Consider the following 20303-nt stretch of genomic DNA (forward strand, 5'->3'; position numbering starts at 1 on the left):
ACCACAGACACAACACCCACCTTATGAGCCATGAAAACAGTCACTGCAACAAGTCAAAGATATTACAGTGGTTCTCAGCCTTTTTTGATTCCATGATCCCATTGTCCCAAGGCCCCCAATGTAGGCGGAGCTATTTCTGGTACTTATGCTGTAATGACAAAGCTGCTTTGTGTAATGTAATCTATACAATAATAGTTAAATTCCCAAATTCTAGAAGCGTCAAGAATGGAATTTTCCAGTAGGCTATGTGTTTTTTTTTTTAAATAGATTTTTTTTAAATACTCATAAATAGTCAATTCTACCTGATAAAATATTTTAGAGCTTGACTACTGGCAAAATGTATATTCATCATAGAAATGATAGAATTTATAGAAAAAAAAGCTTCATTTCAGAAAATAAAATGCTGTAAATAAATAAATAAATAATGAATGACTATATTGGATAATTGTGGCATTGATTGTAGGGAGTAAAAAAAAAAAAAAAAAAAAAAAAAAATATATATATATATATATATATATCCAAGCTTAATATCAGGTAAAAATACAGAATTGTACTGCTAATTAAGGAACAACCATGCAAACTTCACTTCACTAATACACCAAAGGAGGGCAGTGTTTCACGCTTTATAGTAATACTATCTCTAACACCTGTTGCCATGTGCAACAGTACACAGAGAATAATGGATTTACGCAAGCATTCATCTGTACATGGATGGGCCTGTAGATATTCTAAGAACAGATCAAACATTTCTCTTCAAAGAAACGAGTGACACATCATCCTCTTGTGATGTGTTGGGATCATGTTCATAGAATTCGACGTGACAGATCCTCAGGTGTTATAATGAGAAGTCCATTTGTGAACCCTCCAGGTCTCAAGAGCGTGTTTTAAGTCATGAGATATCATGTGATTGTGTGTGTGAAAAGAAAGTCACTTTATCGACCGAGGTGCAGTATTTATCAAAATGTACTGTTCTTGGGTTTTGTTAAATGTTTGGATGATAAGTTTCATGGTGATTGAGTTTTCATTAGACATGTAATAGTAGGGTAAAAAGTCTGGGCTGTGTGCGATACTGATGCTGTGAGCTTTAGTCGGTCTTTTCAAATAATTTATTGTTTCTTTTCGTGTTTGTTAGGCCCAGATCAAAAGGAGAGTCCACTGAGACGCTATCAAGAGAGATTAACAAGCTGCACATGTATTTTTATGAGAGAAAGAAAAATCTTTGGTGAGGTTTGAATTCCCACCTCGAATCAGTATTTTTCAGTACAGTATTGACATTCTCCACTAAGTAGTTTGTGTTCTTCTGAGTGTTATGAACACATTCTATTTTGGTTGTGGGAATGGTGATTACAGATGCTATAAAACTGTGAAAATGTCCAGTTTACTTCATGTTGTTGCATGTTATTTTAAAGTTAGCATAATGTTCCTGAAATGTTCTTTTTAGTCCTTGTTCCTTTCACCAGCAGCAATAATAATAGCCTAATAATAATTATCATTATTGTTATTAGCATGAGCTTTGTACCAATTAAAATGGGTAGAATTTATGGCAAAGTTATGTTAAATCTTCAGGCAAACACTCTGACATTTGACACATAAATGAAGTATTTTGAAATCGTTTAGACATTTTCAGTGACCTTTCAAGAGACTTATTTTAAGGGCATTTAAAGAAAAAGCAAGCCGAACACACCATGCAAAGGTCATGGCAATTCTTTTGCTAGTATTTACTTAGAGAGAATCTCCAAGTCAATGATTTTCTGTCTCTCTTCTTGTTCTTTCAACTTAATGTTTTATGCTTTAAAGGAAATGGGCAGTTGACATGACATGCAATTTTACTGTCTTCAAAGAAACAGCCCAATCATAATATTTGTTATATTTTTATCCTTTGGTTAGACAGAAAAGAACACATTTTGTCCATGAAAAAAAATAAAAATGATTATTCTAATTTTATAGCCATTTTAATTGTTCTGTATTAGTCTCCTCATCTGTACACAGTGTTGGGTAGTAAGTGATTACATGTAATCTGGATTACGTAATCAGATTCAAAATATTAAGTGATTGTAATTAGATTACATTACTTTTTAAAATATTCATAATCAAGACTACAGTTACTTTTGTATTGATTACATGATAACATGTTATGATCACAATAGCAGTCAATTATTCATAATTAATTGATTCATTAATTCACATAATTTCATATTTACATGCAATGCAGGGATTCCCCAGCTTTTTTTGTCTATTTGACCTAATACGTTTACTTGAAGTTCCCCCTGAGATTTTAAGTTAATAATAATAAAATTAAGTTCTGTCATGAACACCCAGTTATTTTTGATACGTTCACACTGCAGGCTGAAACGACCCAATTCCGATTTTTTTGCCCCTATCACCAGTCTGAACGACACAGATCCGATCTTTTCAAATGCGACCCAGGCCACTTGGGTATGTGGTCCAAATCCGATATGTATCCGATCTTTTGAAATGCGATTTTTTTTTTTTTTATGCTTTTGGCAGACACTTTTATCCAAAGCGACTTACATTGCATTATCCTATACATTTATACATAGGTATGTGCAATCCCCTGGGATCGAACCCACGACCTTGCGTTGTTAATGCAATGCTCTTACCACTGAGCTACAGGAAAGACTTCAGTCTGAACGGCCAGGTCACATGTATCCGACCCGCACATCATTGATACGCGACAAACGTCATAATTCTGCGTTGAAGTAGGCGGGAATGAGAAGATAAACAACAGTAACACTCACATCAGTATCCCACCACTCCTGGCTGCGACTGCACCCACACGTTTCTCTGTACCGACGTTGCTACCACTGCTCCACAAAACGCCATGGCCAAAAACCTTGCTCTCCTCCTTCTTTTTAATTTTCTTCTTAAAACGAGAAGATTGTAATTCTGCTGGCTCCGTTGGGAAAATAACTTTAATATCGCTAAACGAGCTCCACTGTTGACATCCATGTTTAGCTACTTCCGCAAACAACAAGTGACGTCGTTGACCGTTGAGTACTCTTCTGCGCATGCGGGTCACTTCTGGGTCATTTCACGTTCACACAGGAGATCACAAAAGGTCGCATTTAATTGGAAATGTGAACGGCCTTGCAAAAAAATAATTTTTTTTTCAAATTGAGCATTAAGCCCTGGTTTCCCACCAGTCACCAGTTGTCATGGACACTCATCTAATCATCACACCTGTTCGTTATCATCTCATTTTCACTGTGTATATCATTATCACTCAGACACCTTAGGACTTTACTGGAGGGAAGCCATCATCAGGTGTCTGGAGAGCATCTGGCTCCACCACCACCACCACCACCACCCTCGACCGTGGAGACTTTGCTTGAGCCTCCCTCAGATGGAGAGCGACCACCTGCCGCAATGCCTGAGCCTGAAGAGGAAGGGAAAGCGCTGACCATCGCCCCAAAAGCCGGTACCTCAGAGTGCTTCTGACCACACTGTAAATCGAATTAGTTGGACTTACTTAAAAAAAAGCATGCAAACCGATTACCTTAAAAAAAGCAAGTAAAGTGAAATAGGAATAGTATGTGGTACTGACAAATGCTTAGTTAGTATAGTTCACTTACACAATTGTTTCCATTGTTGTGTTTTGCAGGCTGAATGTTGAAGTGTGACTCAAGTATGATCAATTGCAAGATTGTCACAAATATAGAGGGATTATAAACCCAATTAAAAGTTTCACAAGGTGTGTATGACATAAGTGTTAGCAACAAAATTATAAAAGATCATTCATTGACTTGACATGAAATGTTATACTTCTCACTCACACTCACTCTCACTCACACTCACTCTCACTCTCTCTCACTCTCTCTCACTCTCTCTCACTCTCTCTCACTCTCTCTCACTCACACACACACACACACACACACACACACACACACACACACACACACACACACACACACACACACACACACACACACACACACACACACACACACACACACACACACACACACACACACACACACACACACACACACACACACACACACTTCCTTTGAAACCAATTAACTGATTTCTTGTTGCAATCACTGCATCAATGGGAAGAGAATTACAATAGTATAAATGATGTTCCAAGTGCCCAACCAAAGGGATCACTAATCGCCATAATGGTGACTAAAAACATTTTAGGAAAATCAACATCAATTTATGAAGTCATCTTATGTGATGTTCTCTCAAATGTATCAGTTGTATTAAAATTTCAACATTCAAGATGACTTTGGGAAATGAGTGAATGCAAACAGAGTCCATTAAGTGAAAAGTCCATTAAGATTTTCCCCGCCTCAAAAACCACACTCAAACTAATCAATTAATCTGAACTTGGGTTTTCTTTAAGCTTAGCATGTGAATAGTACAGATTACTAGATTTTTACAATTAAGTTAAGACATTAAAGTTAACTAAAAAGTGTTAGTTCGAATCCCTGGATTTTACAGCGCAGGGGTGTGAGTCAGCTACAGCAGTAACAGAGGGAATACTAGTGGATTTGACACAGGGGCCTGGATGATGGATTTGAACACAGTGGTACTACCTCCCACCCTATCCCACCCGGTCTCATCTGTCTGCTCGTCATCATCGCTGTTTCAAGACAGCAGTAAGACTGTATCATCGCCCTGTTGGGAATTGGAATTACTGTCATTGATCACGTCAAGTTTACCTCTGTCACCTTCACCGCAAAGCTCAGCCAGTCTTCCAGCCCCTGAATGCCTGCCGCCCTTCGTCTTCCCCGGGAACGCCTTGCTGTGACGTGAAGCCGCAGGTCGTGCGAGAGGATCCTGAGGATCCCGTCAACCTGTGGGCTCCGTCTTGGCTCCTCCCACCATCCGGTCCACCAGAGACTTTGAACTCCCCTTCATCTTCATCTTGTGACAAGTTCTCTGTCAGTTAATGGTCACATGACATGTAGGTAAACAAATAAAATACAATTTTTTTGTTGTTGTTTTATTTGAATTGTTTATATTTTAAAATGTGTTATTTTAAAGGATTATTTAATTAATAGCTTTTTTATTAAACTTGCGAACCCCAGTCTGGGAAACCCTGGCGTAATGTAATATTTAATTCACTTCATGTTGTTGATTACAAAGAATGGAATATATATTTTCTTTCTCTTTGTATTTTATATCAATATGTTACAAAATTATCCTATTCAAATCAACGTGGTAAACAAGTTAGGTGAAAAGTAATCTAAAAGAAGTCAGATTATATTACCTTAAATGTGTAATGGATTACGTTACTAACTACAATTTTTGTCATGTAATTTGGAATCTGTAACTGACTACAATTTGTATGTAATCTACCCAGCACTGTCTGTACAGAATTATGGATTAACACGTATGGACAAACATATTGGCATTACGGTGTACTGAGAATGAATTTACAAATGATCTAAATGGTCTATGCAATTTTGTCTCTAATATTCAAATCTGGAGTAGTGACAAAATCTGTGCATTCAAAAACAAAATAAACACACACACAAACACACTTAATGAGATTTTTGAGGATGAACAGATGCACAATCAAACACAGACTTGATATAATTCTGATTCTTTATTTAACGTTACTTTATAAATAAAGGGAGGGTTAAAGATATAACATCAGTACACCTGGCCACTTCAGAATATCCTGTGCATTATGAAAAGTGTAGCACCATTTTGGAGACAAATCCAGCGCTGACAGGGAAAATATTTGACCGGATGTTTATTCAGCACTATTTCAGAAACAGTACATACAGGAAGAGTCTATGAGACACGAAACAATGAACATTATTAAGACTCATGAGAAACATCACATAAATAAAAATCAGCTGAATAAACTCTATTTCACTCTTTCAGAATTCCTGGTTTATCATTTCCCACATTTTCCCTCTTACACTTTCATGTTTCCTTTCTTTTTTCCCACCAGTTTCACACCCTTTATGCTCCCAGTGACTGTTTGTCCTAGATTTCTGCTTGTCTGTTATTTAAATATTAATCCTACCTTTGGAAATTACATGAGACCTTTCTAAAATAACATCAAAATTGCACACATAATGACGCAGACAACTTTTACAGGCTGTTTTAACACACATACTGCAGTGCAACATCTGAGGGCATACAATCCAAGCTTCATATATGCTTAGAATCTATTCCCTATAGTTTTCTTTTAATGCGTGTTCCTAATTAGGAGCTAAATAACTTTTCAAATAAATCGAATTTATTATTAGGTAAATGTTCATGTATTAAAATTAAATAACATTTATTAAAATTCTCATAACACAATAAGGAATCCTATATACAAATTCCTGGTACAAAGTAAATAACCAATATATAATGCAACACAAGGACCACAATACACATAAACATCCACAAATACACAGCACATCACTGAGGTTGAACATTGATCTCAACAAAACCATGGATAGGCCTTTTCACTGTAGCACAAAGACTAATGTCACGCATCAAATGCTGGATAGCACACAAACAACCCATTGTGTGAGATACATCTGAGACGAATTCAGAATTATAAGATCATGGGTTTTGAATGATGGCCATTATTTTCTATGTCTAGTTCAGTCAATTAAGGCTAATATCAAACCTTTTGGTTAATCTCCATTGCTGAGGGATGTTGATCCCTTTTTGCTCTTGGAACATTTTCGAATTGGTCACTTCAACTAAATTTTGGAGGGAGACTTTCAGTATAGCAACTAGACGTATCACATCACCTGACCATTGGCGGTTATTGCAGCAGTTTTGCACACATACAGTCAACACATGCTTATGAAACCCTGCAGGAATGTAAAAACAGATACTTGGATTGTATCTCTATCTAGGAAGCAAAGATGGCCAATGTTAGTTTGTTAAACTCGCCGCGACTTGTGAATTTATAGGGCAGAGATCCTCCCGCTCAGGTTTTTGCTTTTCGTCCGTTTCACTCTCTTCCATCTTAATGTTTTTCTGGTCGGCGAAGGGCTCAGAAGATGGTGCTCCAGCGTTTGGGTGGAGAGCGAGATCGGCTTTCTCCCTGAGATCGGAGAGAAAACCAGTATAGTCATCAACATTTCAGAAGTGTGACACAAAACCGCCTCGACACTGATGGATTATGCAAGGTCAAAATCAACATTGCATCACCGTTAGTTCTAAAACAGATTACAAAAGAATAAATGCTGAAGCGTGCAATGAAATAGCACTTAGCATCAGCAGGATGGGTGAAGGACTGAATGTTCAATGTCACAACTGTAGTCTTTAATAACAAAATGACATAATGTTGAGTCATCCATGTTGTAGGAGCATTACCCAGCCATAACAATATGCTACATTTCTAAAAGAGTGATCTGAGCACTCAGTGTTCTCTAGCTCTACAGCAAAATGGAGGTGGAGAGCCAGCCTGATTTGATTGTGTCCACTGTTCAGGAGAGATTGTCATGTGAAAAGTTCAAAAGGGAGAAAAGGAAATTAGCCAAGAGAGCAGATGAGGTAGATATCTGAGCTGAACGTGAACATCATGCTTGGATGTTTAAAGTGATCAAAATAGTGTTCAAAAATAGCATATGGACCAAATACTTGCCTATATGTACATTTATATTACTGTATCTACAATTGTTCAAATATTTGGGGTAATTTTTATTTATTTATTTTTTTAAGAAATTAATACTTGTATTCATCAAGGATGCATTAAATTGATTGATCAAAAGGTACATTTATAATGTTACAAAAGATTTTGGTTTCTAATAAATGCTGAACTTTCTTTGTTAAAAAAATGTCCCATGCAGTTTCCACCAAAATATTGAGCAGCACAACTGTTTTCAACATTACTAATAATAAATGTTTCTTGAGCACCAAATCAGCATTTTAGAATGATATTCTGATAGATCATGTGACACTGAAGACTGGAGTAATACGTTATTTTAAATTGTACAAATATTTCAAAGACTACTGTATTTACTTTTCTTTATGCTAATGGCATTCCAAGCCTGTATGACTAGTTCAGTAGTTACTAGATCAATAACCTATTTTCATTGTTTCCATATAATGAAAGTGAATGGTGACCATGACTGGCAAGTCTCATACAGAGCTAGCAAACAGCTTCAGATGAACTGAAATATAGTGCACACTCTTTTTTTCTTCTTCTTTTTTCCCCCCAGTATATTGTCTTTTTTGTCTTGGTCTCTTTCCACTTTCATTGTATGGACAAAAAGCACCTCAGACATGCTGATTTAAAGCTTTTCTTTCCATGGACGAAAGGAAGTCATACCGTAATTTTGTAAATTACTACATTTTCCTTTTAATGTGAATGATTCTTTAAGAAGCAGGTGATATTTCTTAATCCACTGAAAATCAAATCTTTTTGAGAATCAATGAGCATGAAGAGATGTGAATACTTTTATGCACTGTACCTGGCAAAAGTCCACAATGCTTATGTTATTATGAGGCTCTCAATGACTAACTGAATAAGCAAGGTAAGGGCGCATGGTAAGACTCAACTTTCCATGAGTCCAGAATAGACGGGCCTTCTTTATAACCTGAATAAATATTGATTTTGAAAAGCTTAAGTGAATAAAAGTCCCTCAATGACTGCTGAAAGACTGAACAGCCTTTTCAAAGCAATAATCTATGCTCCATCCTGTTATTGAGCATTTTTAATAGCCTTAATTACATCTTGATGTTGAAATTGCTTTCTTTGCATTTGCATGTAATTGCGCTAAAATAAGAACTTCTTTTAAATAACTGAAAAAGAGATCTAAACTTTTCTCAGAGGATCTAAGACTGATTTCTTTTTTCTGCAGTTTTAGGCTCACCAGGTTGAAGATTCTGGAGAGTGTATTCTGTTCTCTTCTGCGTCTGTGAGGCGATCTAATGCTCTCCGAGCCACGCGCTGACGGGGAAGCCTAAAACACATAGTTTATGAACACAAAAAGGATACCTGCCCAGTGTTGTTTAATGATAACTATATGAAAATATTTTTCTTTGTCATATTATGTCAAACTGTGTTTTAAAACAATGTATGACATAATGCTCAGTGATGAACATACAGTTTGTGTTCAGCATGATATGATAATAAAGGTGAAGTGTGTGCATGTGTTTTTTTTTTTTTCTATGGAAAACTCTATTTCCTCCTATACCAGCTTAATAGCAGAAATAACGATAGGCAAGACAGGTTGATTTATCTGAAAAGCATAAATGGCATGTTTCTATCAAAATGTTTGAAAAAACTTAATTGAATACATTTATTTTTTCAATTTCATTTGATGGCACAAAAATTACACACTTCACCTTTAAAGGGATAGTTCAGAGTAAAATCAACCTAGGGTCCTTTGCACCATGACCTCGAGCCAAACACCCCCCCAGAAGCCTTTTTTTTTCCTTGGTTGAACATTTTTAAAGTTAGAGCTTATTTCAAGATATCAGTCGAATGGCTTAGTGCAGGCGCTAATGGCTCCAAATTTGTATCTCGTAAATTACCCCACTAATAATGCCCAGAATGGTACCAAACTTCTACAGTAGTACAAATAGGTTCTGTACTCATAAAACGAGGCATTGGAAAGTTGTTATTTAAATAACACTTGCCTTACGGCTCATGCTACTGCTAACCCGGACACCTACGTCACTTCACTGAGTTGAGAAAAGCACGTAAAAGTCCTGACAGAAAGCGATGCATAAGGACTTTTACGTGCTTTTCTCAACTCAGTGAAGTGACGTCTGTGTCCGGGTTAGCAGTAGCATGAGCCGTCAGGCAAGTCTTATTTAAATAAACTGCTGATGTACTTACAAACTTTCCAATGCCTCGTTTTATGAGTACAGAACCTATTTGTACTACTGTAGAAGTTTGGTACCATTCTGGGCATTATTAGTGGGGTAATTTACGAGATACAAATTTGGAGCCATTAGCGCCTGCACTAAGCCATTCGGCTGATATCTCGAAATAAGCTCTAACTTTAAAAATGTTCAACCAAGGGAAAAAAGGCTTCTGGGGGAGTGTTTGGCTCGATGTCATGGTGCAAAGGACTCTAGGTTGATTTTACTCCGAACTATCCCTTTAAAGGTGAAGTGTGTAATTTTTGTGCCATCAAATGAAATTGAAAAAATAAATGTATTCAATTAAGTTTTTTCAAACATTTTGATAGAAACATGCCATTTATGCTTTTCAGATAAATCAATGTTTTTTTATTTGATGCTGCAATTCTGCACCAATGTCTACAAATAAAGAGTGCAATAGCAGGCTACAGCACAGAGGATGTTTGCCACATGTCAAGTATTATGGGGTGATTTAGAGTGCAGCAAATGGACAATCATAACATGGGTTATTTACATATTTTGATCTACTATGGGAAATGTTGTGCACAAAACAAAATGTTTGCCAGCCAAAGAAAAGTTTTTTTGTGTGTCAGTTATTAATAGTCCAAACGCATCCAATGCTGCATGCCTGCTTTTTGCATGCTTTTATGTATTGGAGCCTGTGGAGTTAAACAACACGTGACTAAAACACAGGGGGCACTGGTGAGTCAGTGAATCAGGACCTGGGAGGGGAGTAGATGGGTTGGAGAGGAATATGAGTTTATGGGGGGAGTGAACAGTTTGAAGACCCCTAGAGAGAAAACGGTTTTACCGGCTGCGACTCAGAAAAAGTCTTGCCGTCTCAAAGTCATCAAGAAGCAGAGAGTCGCTCTGGGTCAGGAGAAAAGCCATCATAAAAGAAAGAGTGCAACAATCAAGACAAAAAAAAAATACAGTAGAAAGGAAGAAAGAAAGAAAGAAAGAAAGAAAGAAAGAAAGAAAGAAAGAAAGAAAGAAAGAAACTGAAATATAATCGTATAATCATTTCAGTGCCTGAGATCACTCTTTTATAGTACAGCTGAAAGCTGTGGAAATTCATAATCACATGATAGATTAGGATCAAATTATAACAGATTTCTTAAGTAATGGCTATTACATGCATTTTGGCATGAGAGTGTGCCTTAATAAGGGAAATAATTATATTAAAATAATTTAGTGTGGCTAAATTGAAACCACAGTGCAGTAATGCTCATTAAACTCCACCAAGAAACAGGCTTAAATTTGGCCCTCAAAAACACAAAAAATGTGATCAATCAGGAGCTTTGTGGAAAATGAACCCTCTCAACCTTATAAAACATCTTATACCACAGGTTAACGAGAAGATCGCATGAAGCGCAGCGAAAAGTTCAGCAGCTGTAATTAGAGCGATGCATTGGTTAATTCACAAAGAAGAGAACAAATGATAAAGAAACACGACAGATCTATTAGAAACGAGACACGAGACAGGAAGGCTTCCAGCAATCAGCCAATCAGATCTGTTTATGGGGGTGTCTGTGAATGCAAATGTGAATCACATCAAGGATGAGTGACGTACCAGGCCCAATACTTCTCTCCACTGCAAATGAAAAAAAAAAGAAAGAATGTAGAATGATTCATTTTTTTCTTAGAGGTAATTATAATTTCATTGCTGGATATGAGAGAGCATAGACAATAATCGTAGGTCAAACCTATTCTATCAGCCAGGATGGCCTAATTAGAGTGTTATGAATATCACAGTGTTGCCCTGTTACTATTTATACCCTGAGCACTGCAGATTGAACTCTAAACGATTGCAAATCAATATACCAAAAGCATAAAAAAAAAGGGATTAGATACATGCCAAGAGAAAAATGTGAGACTTACCCTTGACTTGGGACGAGGAGAGGACACCTTTCAAGAAACAAATTGAAAGTTTTAGTTAGAGAACATTTTATGTATTCAAAAGGCACAGCCACAGCTTTTAATGAAGAGGCCTGAGCATTATAACGAGACACTGCGTTATCCAGTGTAATACACACAAGATAAGCAATCCTTGAACAAAGATTTTTCATTTTAAAGATGTTTACAGGGGCCGTTCATTATGCTTCCTTGCAGTTCAGATGAATAATGAAAGTAGAGCCTGTATCTTTTTAATGAACAAGCCCACACAATTGAGGAACAACTGTGCAATTAGTGTTTCTTAGAAAAACATTTTTAATTTAGGACATTAGTAATGGGGAAGTGTTAACAATTATAGTTTCCACAGAACCGGTTTTGTGTTTTTCAGAGGAAAATTCTAGAAAATTTGTGATATAAGGCTTTCCTGTAGCTCAAACAGTAGAGCGTTGGCGCTTGCAACGCCAAGGTCATGGGTTCGATTCCCAGGGAAAGCAAGAACTGATAAGAATGTAAATGTGGACCTTGAAATGTAATGTAAGTCGCTTTGGATAAAAGCGTCTGCCAAAATGCATAAATATAAATAATAAAATGTAATAATATACATGCTGGTTGGAGTTCAACTCGTGTCACCTGAAAGAGGAATTTCATATTTATACATCACATCTTACATCATAAAATAATAATTGTGAAGAAGGTGATGGTAAAGAGAACAATCACTTCAAGTAAAACATCTTTGCTCTGTCTGGTAAAAGTTTCCGAACAAGAGTATATTCTCGCTTTTCAATTTGAAACAGTGACTTTCAAAGAGTGACTCATTCTTTACTAGGGTGTAAAAAACAAAACAAAACCAAAAAAACATTAAATTTACGGTATAAAAACTGACAGCCGTGGTAGCAACATTTTAGGTTTTACTTATTTAACTTCAATTTACAGTAAAAAACAAACATTTAATTAACTGATATAATGTTAAACCAACCTGTAATAGTTTGTACCTTTGTAATACACTGACAAGCACCAAAACCAGGTGGTGAAGAGAAAGCAACATGATGAATCAAAGCTCATCACAAGAAGCTTTGCCACAAGCTGAGAATGTAATTACTAATATATAAAAGGTGCACAGTTTCATTCACACAAATAGTAAACACCATGGTAACACACATGACACTAAAGTGATGCATTAAAATTATTTTATCAACAGAAGATGTAAAACAAAATGTACAACAGATTAGAAAAAACGAAGAAACAGTTATTTTAACGAAAATGACTTACCAATTAACAGGTTTTTACTGTCACATTTTTACAGTAAAACCATGATAAATCCAATCAAATTTATGGTTTATGGTTTTTATGGTCTCATAAAAACCACGAGAATCTGCCCCGCTTTATATGAAGTGTCTTTAACTACTGTGCACTAACATTGAAATTAATTATTTAATACAATGCACTTATTGTGTATGTACATATTTTAATGTCAGTGTCAATGTCACTTTTATTTGTATAGCACTATTAAAACAACACATGTTGAGCAATATGCTTTACATCAGCTCAGTAAAAAAGACAAAATAGACATATATTTTAACATTACTTATACAGGCATGTAATTACAGCTGTAATTCATATGTAATTACATCTATAATTACACCGTTGACCCTTCCCTTACACCTCAACCCATCCTTAAATCTAACCAAACCACCAAACCCGTCCCTAACCACCCATATCCTACCTCAATACCAGAAAAAGTGTTTTGCAATACAATATTAACACAATAAGTACAATGTACTTATTTTTTTATGTAAGTACATGGTAGTTAAGAACTCTTAATAGAAAGTATGACCAGAGAATCTAACACTAGTGATGTAAGTGTGTGTAATGTCATCTGTCTGACAGAAAAACAAGTCTGGACTATTGTAGCAAAGAAAACATGGGCTGCATGTTGAACATGACGACAAACTTGGCCTGTGAACTTAGACGGTGAATGGCCAGACACAATGTGGCATGTCTAGGACGAAAGCTGTCTGGAAGTTGCCTTTTGTTTGGGTTGCCTTATTGATTTTTTTGGTTTGCTCTTAAGTAGTCTTTATCAACTATATATGTTCTTTCTTATAATATATTTGACCTGATTTGTTGAATGAGGTTATGTTATCGTGCTGCTCAGTGCTTCGAAAACGGTAACAACATCTTTGGATCTGTGGGAGCTAAAGATGAGAACATAGGGAGGTGTGAAAATGTCATTCTCATGTCTTGAGATGAATTGATTTCTTTTCTGGGAATTGATTCTATTGTTAGTTTCACATGACTCTTTGAAGTTTGGGACTTGTAAAAATCCATGCCAGTACACAATGGCCATGTTTCCACCAAAATTACCCGGAACAATTTGTCCCAGGAACTCTTTTTCCCCCAGACCTGTTGCTGTCTGTGTTTCCATCGTGGTCTAAAGTACCGTGAAGATTAGGCAAATTAGTCTGGTGACGTAGGTCTGTGTGTGACTTTCCAGTTTCCGCTGGATTTCATCCTCCGCAAATGAGCTTAATAAAGCCTGAACCTCGTAGGCGGTCCAATTCCATTGTTGATTTGAATAGTAAACAACTCTTAATGCATTCACCGCAACAGACTTTTAAAAATGGTGGTTGAAATAAAATGCTGCGTGGAGTCAACCAATCAAAATGCTGCGTGAACTCAACCCATCAGCATGTTCAGCGCCCAAATCCCACCCCCGAAAGTTCCTGAACTTTGAAAAAGTACTACCTCGCAAACAGGGACTTTCTGAGGGGGGAATTATTACCCAGAACTTCATTTAGACCCTGATCCCTGCGGTCAAAACACTTCGAGTACCACCCCAAAGTCCCTATAGTTCCTGGGGAACGTTCCTGTGGTGGAAACACCACTATAGATACTGTACTTACAAAGCTCCTGAAGAAATGCACCACAGGGTTGACATCTCCACGACGACGGGTGGAAGAGTGGTGGGGTCTCTGTGGAGAGGAGGATAGATGACCACGAAATGAGCCCTTCAAATAAATGAAAGAGAAATGTCCAGAGTCAAGGTGTAACATGCATTATGACGACAACTTCTTGGACTGGAAATTCAACCAACAAACTCTTTATTTTGTTGGTCTCCTTTAGACATTCTGTTGGTCTCCTTTAGACATTCTGTTGGTCTCCTTTAGACATTCTGTTGACTATAAGGAATGTTGCACCTACACGTCAACTACCAGTCATTAGAGTATTAGACTGTCTGCTTAATATCTGTTAACACTTTATTTTGATGGTCCCCAACAGACATTCTACTGACTATAAGTCATTTTGCAAGTACATGTCCACTTATGCTACTGACCTGAACCCTAACACTGTAACGTAAATGAACTGTTAAAAAAGAAAGTAACCTGGTTGCCTCAAAATTTTAAGTCCATTGAAAATAAAAAATTGAGTTAAAACAAACTCAAAATATTATGTTCTCTGAACCACATTAATAATATAAGTTGATTTGACAAAAGAAAAAAGTTATGATTTTTTTTTACAGTGTAACCCTAACAGTCTACTAATACTCAACTACTCTAATGAGAGTTAGTTGACATAGGTGCAACATTATAGAACAATATAATTTATAAATGAGACAATAGAATGTCTAAAGGTGATCATCAAATTAAAGTGAAACCAATTTAATTACATTCCCAATCCAAATTTTACATTTCTGTGACAAAAGCTAGCCACGAGAAAACATAGAAGAGGCAAAACTGGAAATAAAAATATTATGCTAATCTAAATTTATCAATGCATATAAATTGACATTCTTTGAACATTAAAATGAGCATGCATCAAGGAGGTATGAGTTTCAATAGATACAGCTCTGCCTAGAGGAAGTAACTGAATCGCACTTTACTGCCAGAACAGAAAATCCCTATCATATCTCTTGCACTGCAAACAACTGTGTCCAAAGATTCTTAATGTTGTGAGGATTCATTGTCCTCCCCCCATTGTCCCCATTCATTGCTTTGATCAGTTGCTGCTAAAGAACTCAAAAAATAATTCTCATTATCGTTATCAGTTGCTGAAGCAGAATGAACAGTGTTTGATGATAATTCATCATTTTGAAAAAGATAGATTCAGCTATTTGTTCAGGATTTAAGACCAAATTCTTTGTTTAAATACTCTGTAAAATAAGACTAAAATAATTTTCTTATTTGGTAATGTGACTTGAACATATGAAAGTATGGTTTATGAAATGGTCTGAGAAAAAAACTGATATATAACTGATTTATCTTCAGAAATTGTACATTATTTATTGATATAGACAGTATTGGGTGGCAAATAAACAGAATACTAAATAGTAGGATTTAAATTATGAGCGTTAACATAATACTTTGGCAAACTGCATGCATAATGCTGCAGAATTCAACCAATGCAGCGATTAGGTGAATTTCGTAATTCGGTAATGCAAGCTAAAATGAGATGAGAAGAGGCAGCCTGTTTGCAGTACAGATAAATTGAACTCCACACTCCATAAACAACCTCTCTAGACCCAAGAGTATTGCATCCCAATGAATTAAACACAAATGCAATCACCACTGAGTTCTAAACTATATTCGAATTCAGCTTCTCAATCTGGAACCAGTATTTACCCCAAACAATTTAGCAAGAAGTTGTCGTTGACCATGACAATGTTTTAAATAAAAACGACTCACTTTTCCCTTTTTCTTTTTGTCTCCTCCAAAGAACCTGCCAATCTGATCCAGGAGACCAGGGGCCTTCTTCTTCCTGCCCAGCCCGAATGGGCTTTGTCCAGAGGTGCTTGCAGTGGCCATTCTAGGTGTTGATCTGTTTGGTGGTCTACAGTCTGGACGGCCCACGAATGTCCTTCTCAACTCAATCCAAATTCCGCTCTGGGGACACTCTGCAAACCTTCTCGATAGTCTTCGGCGCTTCTAAGGAAGAAGGGCTGGCCTTTGAAGGTGTCGTCCCCTCCGTTGCATGGCATCACGGGAGATGAGGTGGGTCTGTAATAGCGTCAGTGATTCTGGGCTGGTGCCAGGCATTCTTTCGAGCCCTATGTGCCCGCGGAGGGTGTCACTACCCTGCTCTCTGATAAAAGGAGCTGCTATTGTTCTAGTCCACATCTGCCTCGACTTGGGTCAAGCACAACAAGGCCTGTCTATGAGAAAGAACCAGAGCGCAGTGAAGAACGGCTTCGGCACAATCAAACCATTGTTGTGATGACTCATGTTCATTATACAAATAGTTTACATTGCAAAATGACATATGGTATATTGCAATGTTTAGTGTTTGGAATTGTTAGCTGCAGACACATGTTGCCACGTTCCATTCATGCAATATGATAAAGTACGTCTCCAGACATTTAAGAAACACAGACACACCCTGATGATGTCATGCTACCGTTGAAGCAACACGCCTTCTTTTATTTCGAAATGCTGTGAACTAGTTCTTGGACTGATTTCTTGAAGTAAGTGTTGCAATTTGTGCATCCTAACCTCGCCGGTGCAATCTGCACTCACCCACTCATTCTGTTCCCTCCACGTCTTGAAATATTCACAAATGAATTTTCAATGACTTTGCAATTCATTAACCAACTGCTGTGTGTGATACTCAGCATGGTTCCCTCCGTGCTTTTCAGATAAACATTATGATCACACAGAAAAATCTGTCTTTGTTGAGGGTGAAGTGCTGCTAAAAATGCTGTTGGCTGTAGTGTGCAGTTTTTTTCCAACTTTCTTTCAAACAATTGGCAGTTGTTTGTGCAGCGAGTTTGGCCAGAGAACAAAGGCCACAGTGTTTTGTAGTAAAAATATGCTGCTTTTATTATTCATTCATTCATTTTTTAAAATGTATTCTCTTTTGTTGTTGTTGCACTATCTGTTGCAAAAACTGAAATTTCTGATTATATAATGTGAGGTTGCAACTTCCTTTGTCCTCAAAATGTTTTCCACATGGTCATTAGTAGAGGAAAGTAATTTAAATATGCATAAGCTAAAATAATGAGGAATATGTGAAATAGCTCAGGAAAATAACACAGCGTAGGCGGAGATGTTGCACTGACCTTGTACACACATTTAGTCAATTTCATATTCCATCAAATCTAGGCCTGCAGTAATTTTAAAATGATGCCGTATGACTCAAAAGGGAGTAATGCAAAATCTATATAAATGCACTATGTGCCAATGACATAAATAGATTTGAACACATATCCTCTATAGCACAGACATTGCAGAGCATTACAACAACACACGTTGGCTCAAAATTTAAGATTAAATAATGCAGGACACGTGGCCAAAGAATCTTGTACACATAATGTGTTGGTGATGAATGATACAATTTTCACATTTTTTGTATTATTCAAATTGAACATTTGAAATAGATTATCTGTATAGGACCCTGACAAAAATATGTGCTATACAGTAATAAGCATACGTGAGTGGAATTAAACACAAACCAATTTCCACATATGTTTTCAGTTGTTTATCACTGTATATTCAGTGCATATATTTGTGTGATTATACTGTGAGCTGTTGAGAACACATCGAGTATTTGCAGAAGTGCACTTAAAACATGCACTTCACAAAGTCTATGTACATATTCAACTAAGTTAGCCTGACCTCTCAGTCTCAATTTATAGCAAACCCTGCGTCTCTATAAATGTTGCAAGAAGCTTGTGTTGTTCTCTCTGACCAGTCCACAGAAGCTCATCTGTTGGCCGAAGGGCTGGCTATCTACAAACCTCCCACTGCTCTATAAGATATCAGTGCAGGAATGCAGGGAGTGGGCAGGTTGCACTTCAAGTGCCCTTGTGTTGAAGACGAGAGGCTTTGTTGCCCAGAAAGGGGTGAAAGAGACATGAGCAAACAATACAATTCTTGATGTGCTCTTGTGGGATACAAACATGGGAAAGAGCCCAAAACAACGAGAAGTATGCAGATCACGATCAAGACGCCCACAGAGCTGCTTTGGCCCGACCACCACTTCCATTTGCTATAATAGAGAAGTCATTGTGAAAATGACTGTAGACCAACACTGTGTGTAGTTTAAACAGTTATTTAGCTGAAGAAGTCATAATAATCTTCAACTGAAATACAAGATGGCATGATTGATCTTCACAGATTTGTGTACACACAGTAAGTTGTGTCTACAAATCCATGAGGCCAACCAATCTAAATGCCAAACAAAAAAAATCCCTGGATGGTATGTTGGTTGCATGTAGAGCATATTTAGTACAGACTATACAGATTTTTACTTTTACCCCCATACAAATGATATTTTCAGCATAACAATTTCCACAGCCTGTGCTTTAGTGGAAGACCTTTTGTCCAAAGAAACTCATGCTCAATGTCACTAATGAATATAGATCAAATAAACTGTAAATTATTTAAAAACACTTTAATTCATTTTTATTTAAATTAATCTTTGATTAAAATGTCAAAAAAAAAATCAATATCCTATTAACCATAAATATAGTTCATGGAGAAAAATTGGAACTCCATTACATTTTAAACCTCTCTGTACTAATCTTTGTTGCAGAGTTAACATTTCTGTGAGTTTTTGCCCATGCATGGCGGTGCCAAGTGTGAGGGCATGATATTGTTGTGACATAAAACAAATGGCAGCATTATGCTTATGTCCAGCATTGAGAGAGGATGCCAAGGGTTGATGGAATCATTGGCGGCCTATCACTGAGGCATTAGCATTGCTTTGTTTACTCGCCAGAAGGAACAATTAGGACAGGCCCCCGGCACACTGAGATCAGATATACCAAGGACAAAGTGCATAGAGTAGTTCTGGTTTGTTGTTACTGCTGTATTGCTGAATATATTTTGAGACTATTCAACATCAACAAAAATGCTTTTGTTTCGTTTAAAAAATATGTTTTTTTTAAACTTATCTGTGATTCCAAGTAATAATCAAATATGTGTCCAAAATCTCACATTTAAGCTGTTGAGCATTCACGATAGTTAATCTTCATGACACCCCAATACAAAGATGCAGGAGGGAAGAGGTTGCGGTTACCAGCGGACATGTGAGACATCAACACCTTCCGGTGGCCACATTGATGAAGGATTGTGTATCCGTTTCTAGAAATCAACAACACATGAGTGGCAGGCAGTGTGACATATGGCATGACATAAGAGTTTGTCTATGGGATGTGTACAGGACATAGAGGGTTGTGTTACAGAATTACAGCTTTACTGGGTGAGCCCTGTCCCTGAGTGCTGCCACAGACTTACACAATTGAGTCTTTGTAGCGTGATTCAAGCTGGTTTGTTCTTCACAGTTGTTATTCTGTGACTCAGAAACCCTTGATTTTTTTATTTTATATGTATATTAATCACTCCTTTTATTGTGCCCTTTTTTTTATTGTTATTTTTTGTTAGATATTGCAGAAGTTACAGTGTGTGCCATATGCATTAAAAGCTAAAAATACTTGTTAAACTTTTACAGTGTATAATCGCATTCTGTTTTCTGTACACAAATAGTTTGGTTCTAAACAGAATTCACTCATAAAAATAAAAAAAATCCGATAGTGACAACCAAATGTTTAAAGGGGTCCTATAATGAAGGCGGAAACAGGTTTCCACACAAAACTGAACTGAACAAGTAAAGGC

At 36.9% G+C, this 20303-nt stretch overlaps 1 protein-coding gene across 4 annotated transcripts; it reads right to left on the reverse strand.

The window, feature by feature from the left end:
• Positions 1–5710: 5710 nt before the first annotated feature.
• Positions 5711–16658, reverse strand: mbpa (myelin basic protein a). Of its 4 annotated transcripts, none has more exons than XM_082185714.1 (6): positions 16377–16658; positions 14598–14666; positions 11680–11706; positions 11372–11392; positions 8802–8891; positions 5711–7027 (listed from the first exon to the last, which is right to left on the reverse strand). In XM_082185714.1, the coding sequence occupies exons 1-6, from the start codon at positions 16494–16496 to the stop codon at positions 6977–6979; spliced, it is 378 nt and encodes a 125-aa protein (XP_082041840.1). In that variant the 5' UTR covers positions 16497–16658; the 3' UTR covers positions 5711–6976. The 4 variants fall into 4 exon arrangements, with proteins under 4 accessions (XP_082041840.1, XP_082041839.1, XP_082041841.1 ...); XM_082185713.1 differs by having other exon boundaries at positions 14598–14702; positions 16377–16650; XM_082185715.1 differs by lacking the exon at positions 8802–8891 and having other exon boundaries at positions 14598–14702; positions 16377–16639.
• Positions 16659–20303: the final 3645 nt, after the last annotated feature.

The sequence above is a fragment of the Leuciscus leuciscus genome (assembly GCF_965113295.1).
Source record: "Leuciscus leuciscus genome assembly, chromosome: 12".
NCBI lineage: Eukaryota > Metazoa > Chordata > Actinopteri > Cypriniformes > Leuciscidae > Leuciscus > Leuciscus leuciscus.

Excerpts from the sequence above, each read along its gene's own strand:
- mbpa (XM_082185713.1), bottom strand. The coding sequence starts at position 16,496 with ATGGCCACTGCAAGCACCTCTGGACAAAGCCCATTCGGGCTGGGCAGG. Across the intron at positions 11,393-11,679 it reads CTCCTCGTCCCAAGTCAAGG|TGGAGAGAAGTATTGGGCCT; the intron begins GTAAGTCTCACA and ends TTTCATTTGCAG. Across the intron at positions 8,892-11,371 it reads GGAGAGAAGTATTGGGCCTG|GCTTCCCCGTCAGCGCGTGG; the intron begins GTACGTCACTCA and ends TATGTGTTTTAG.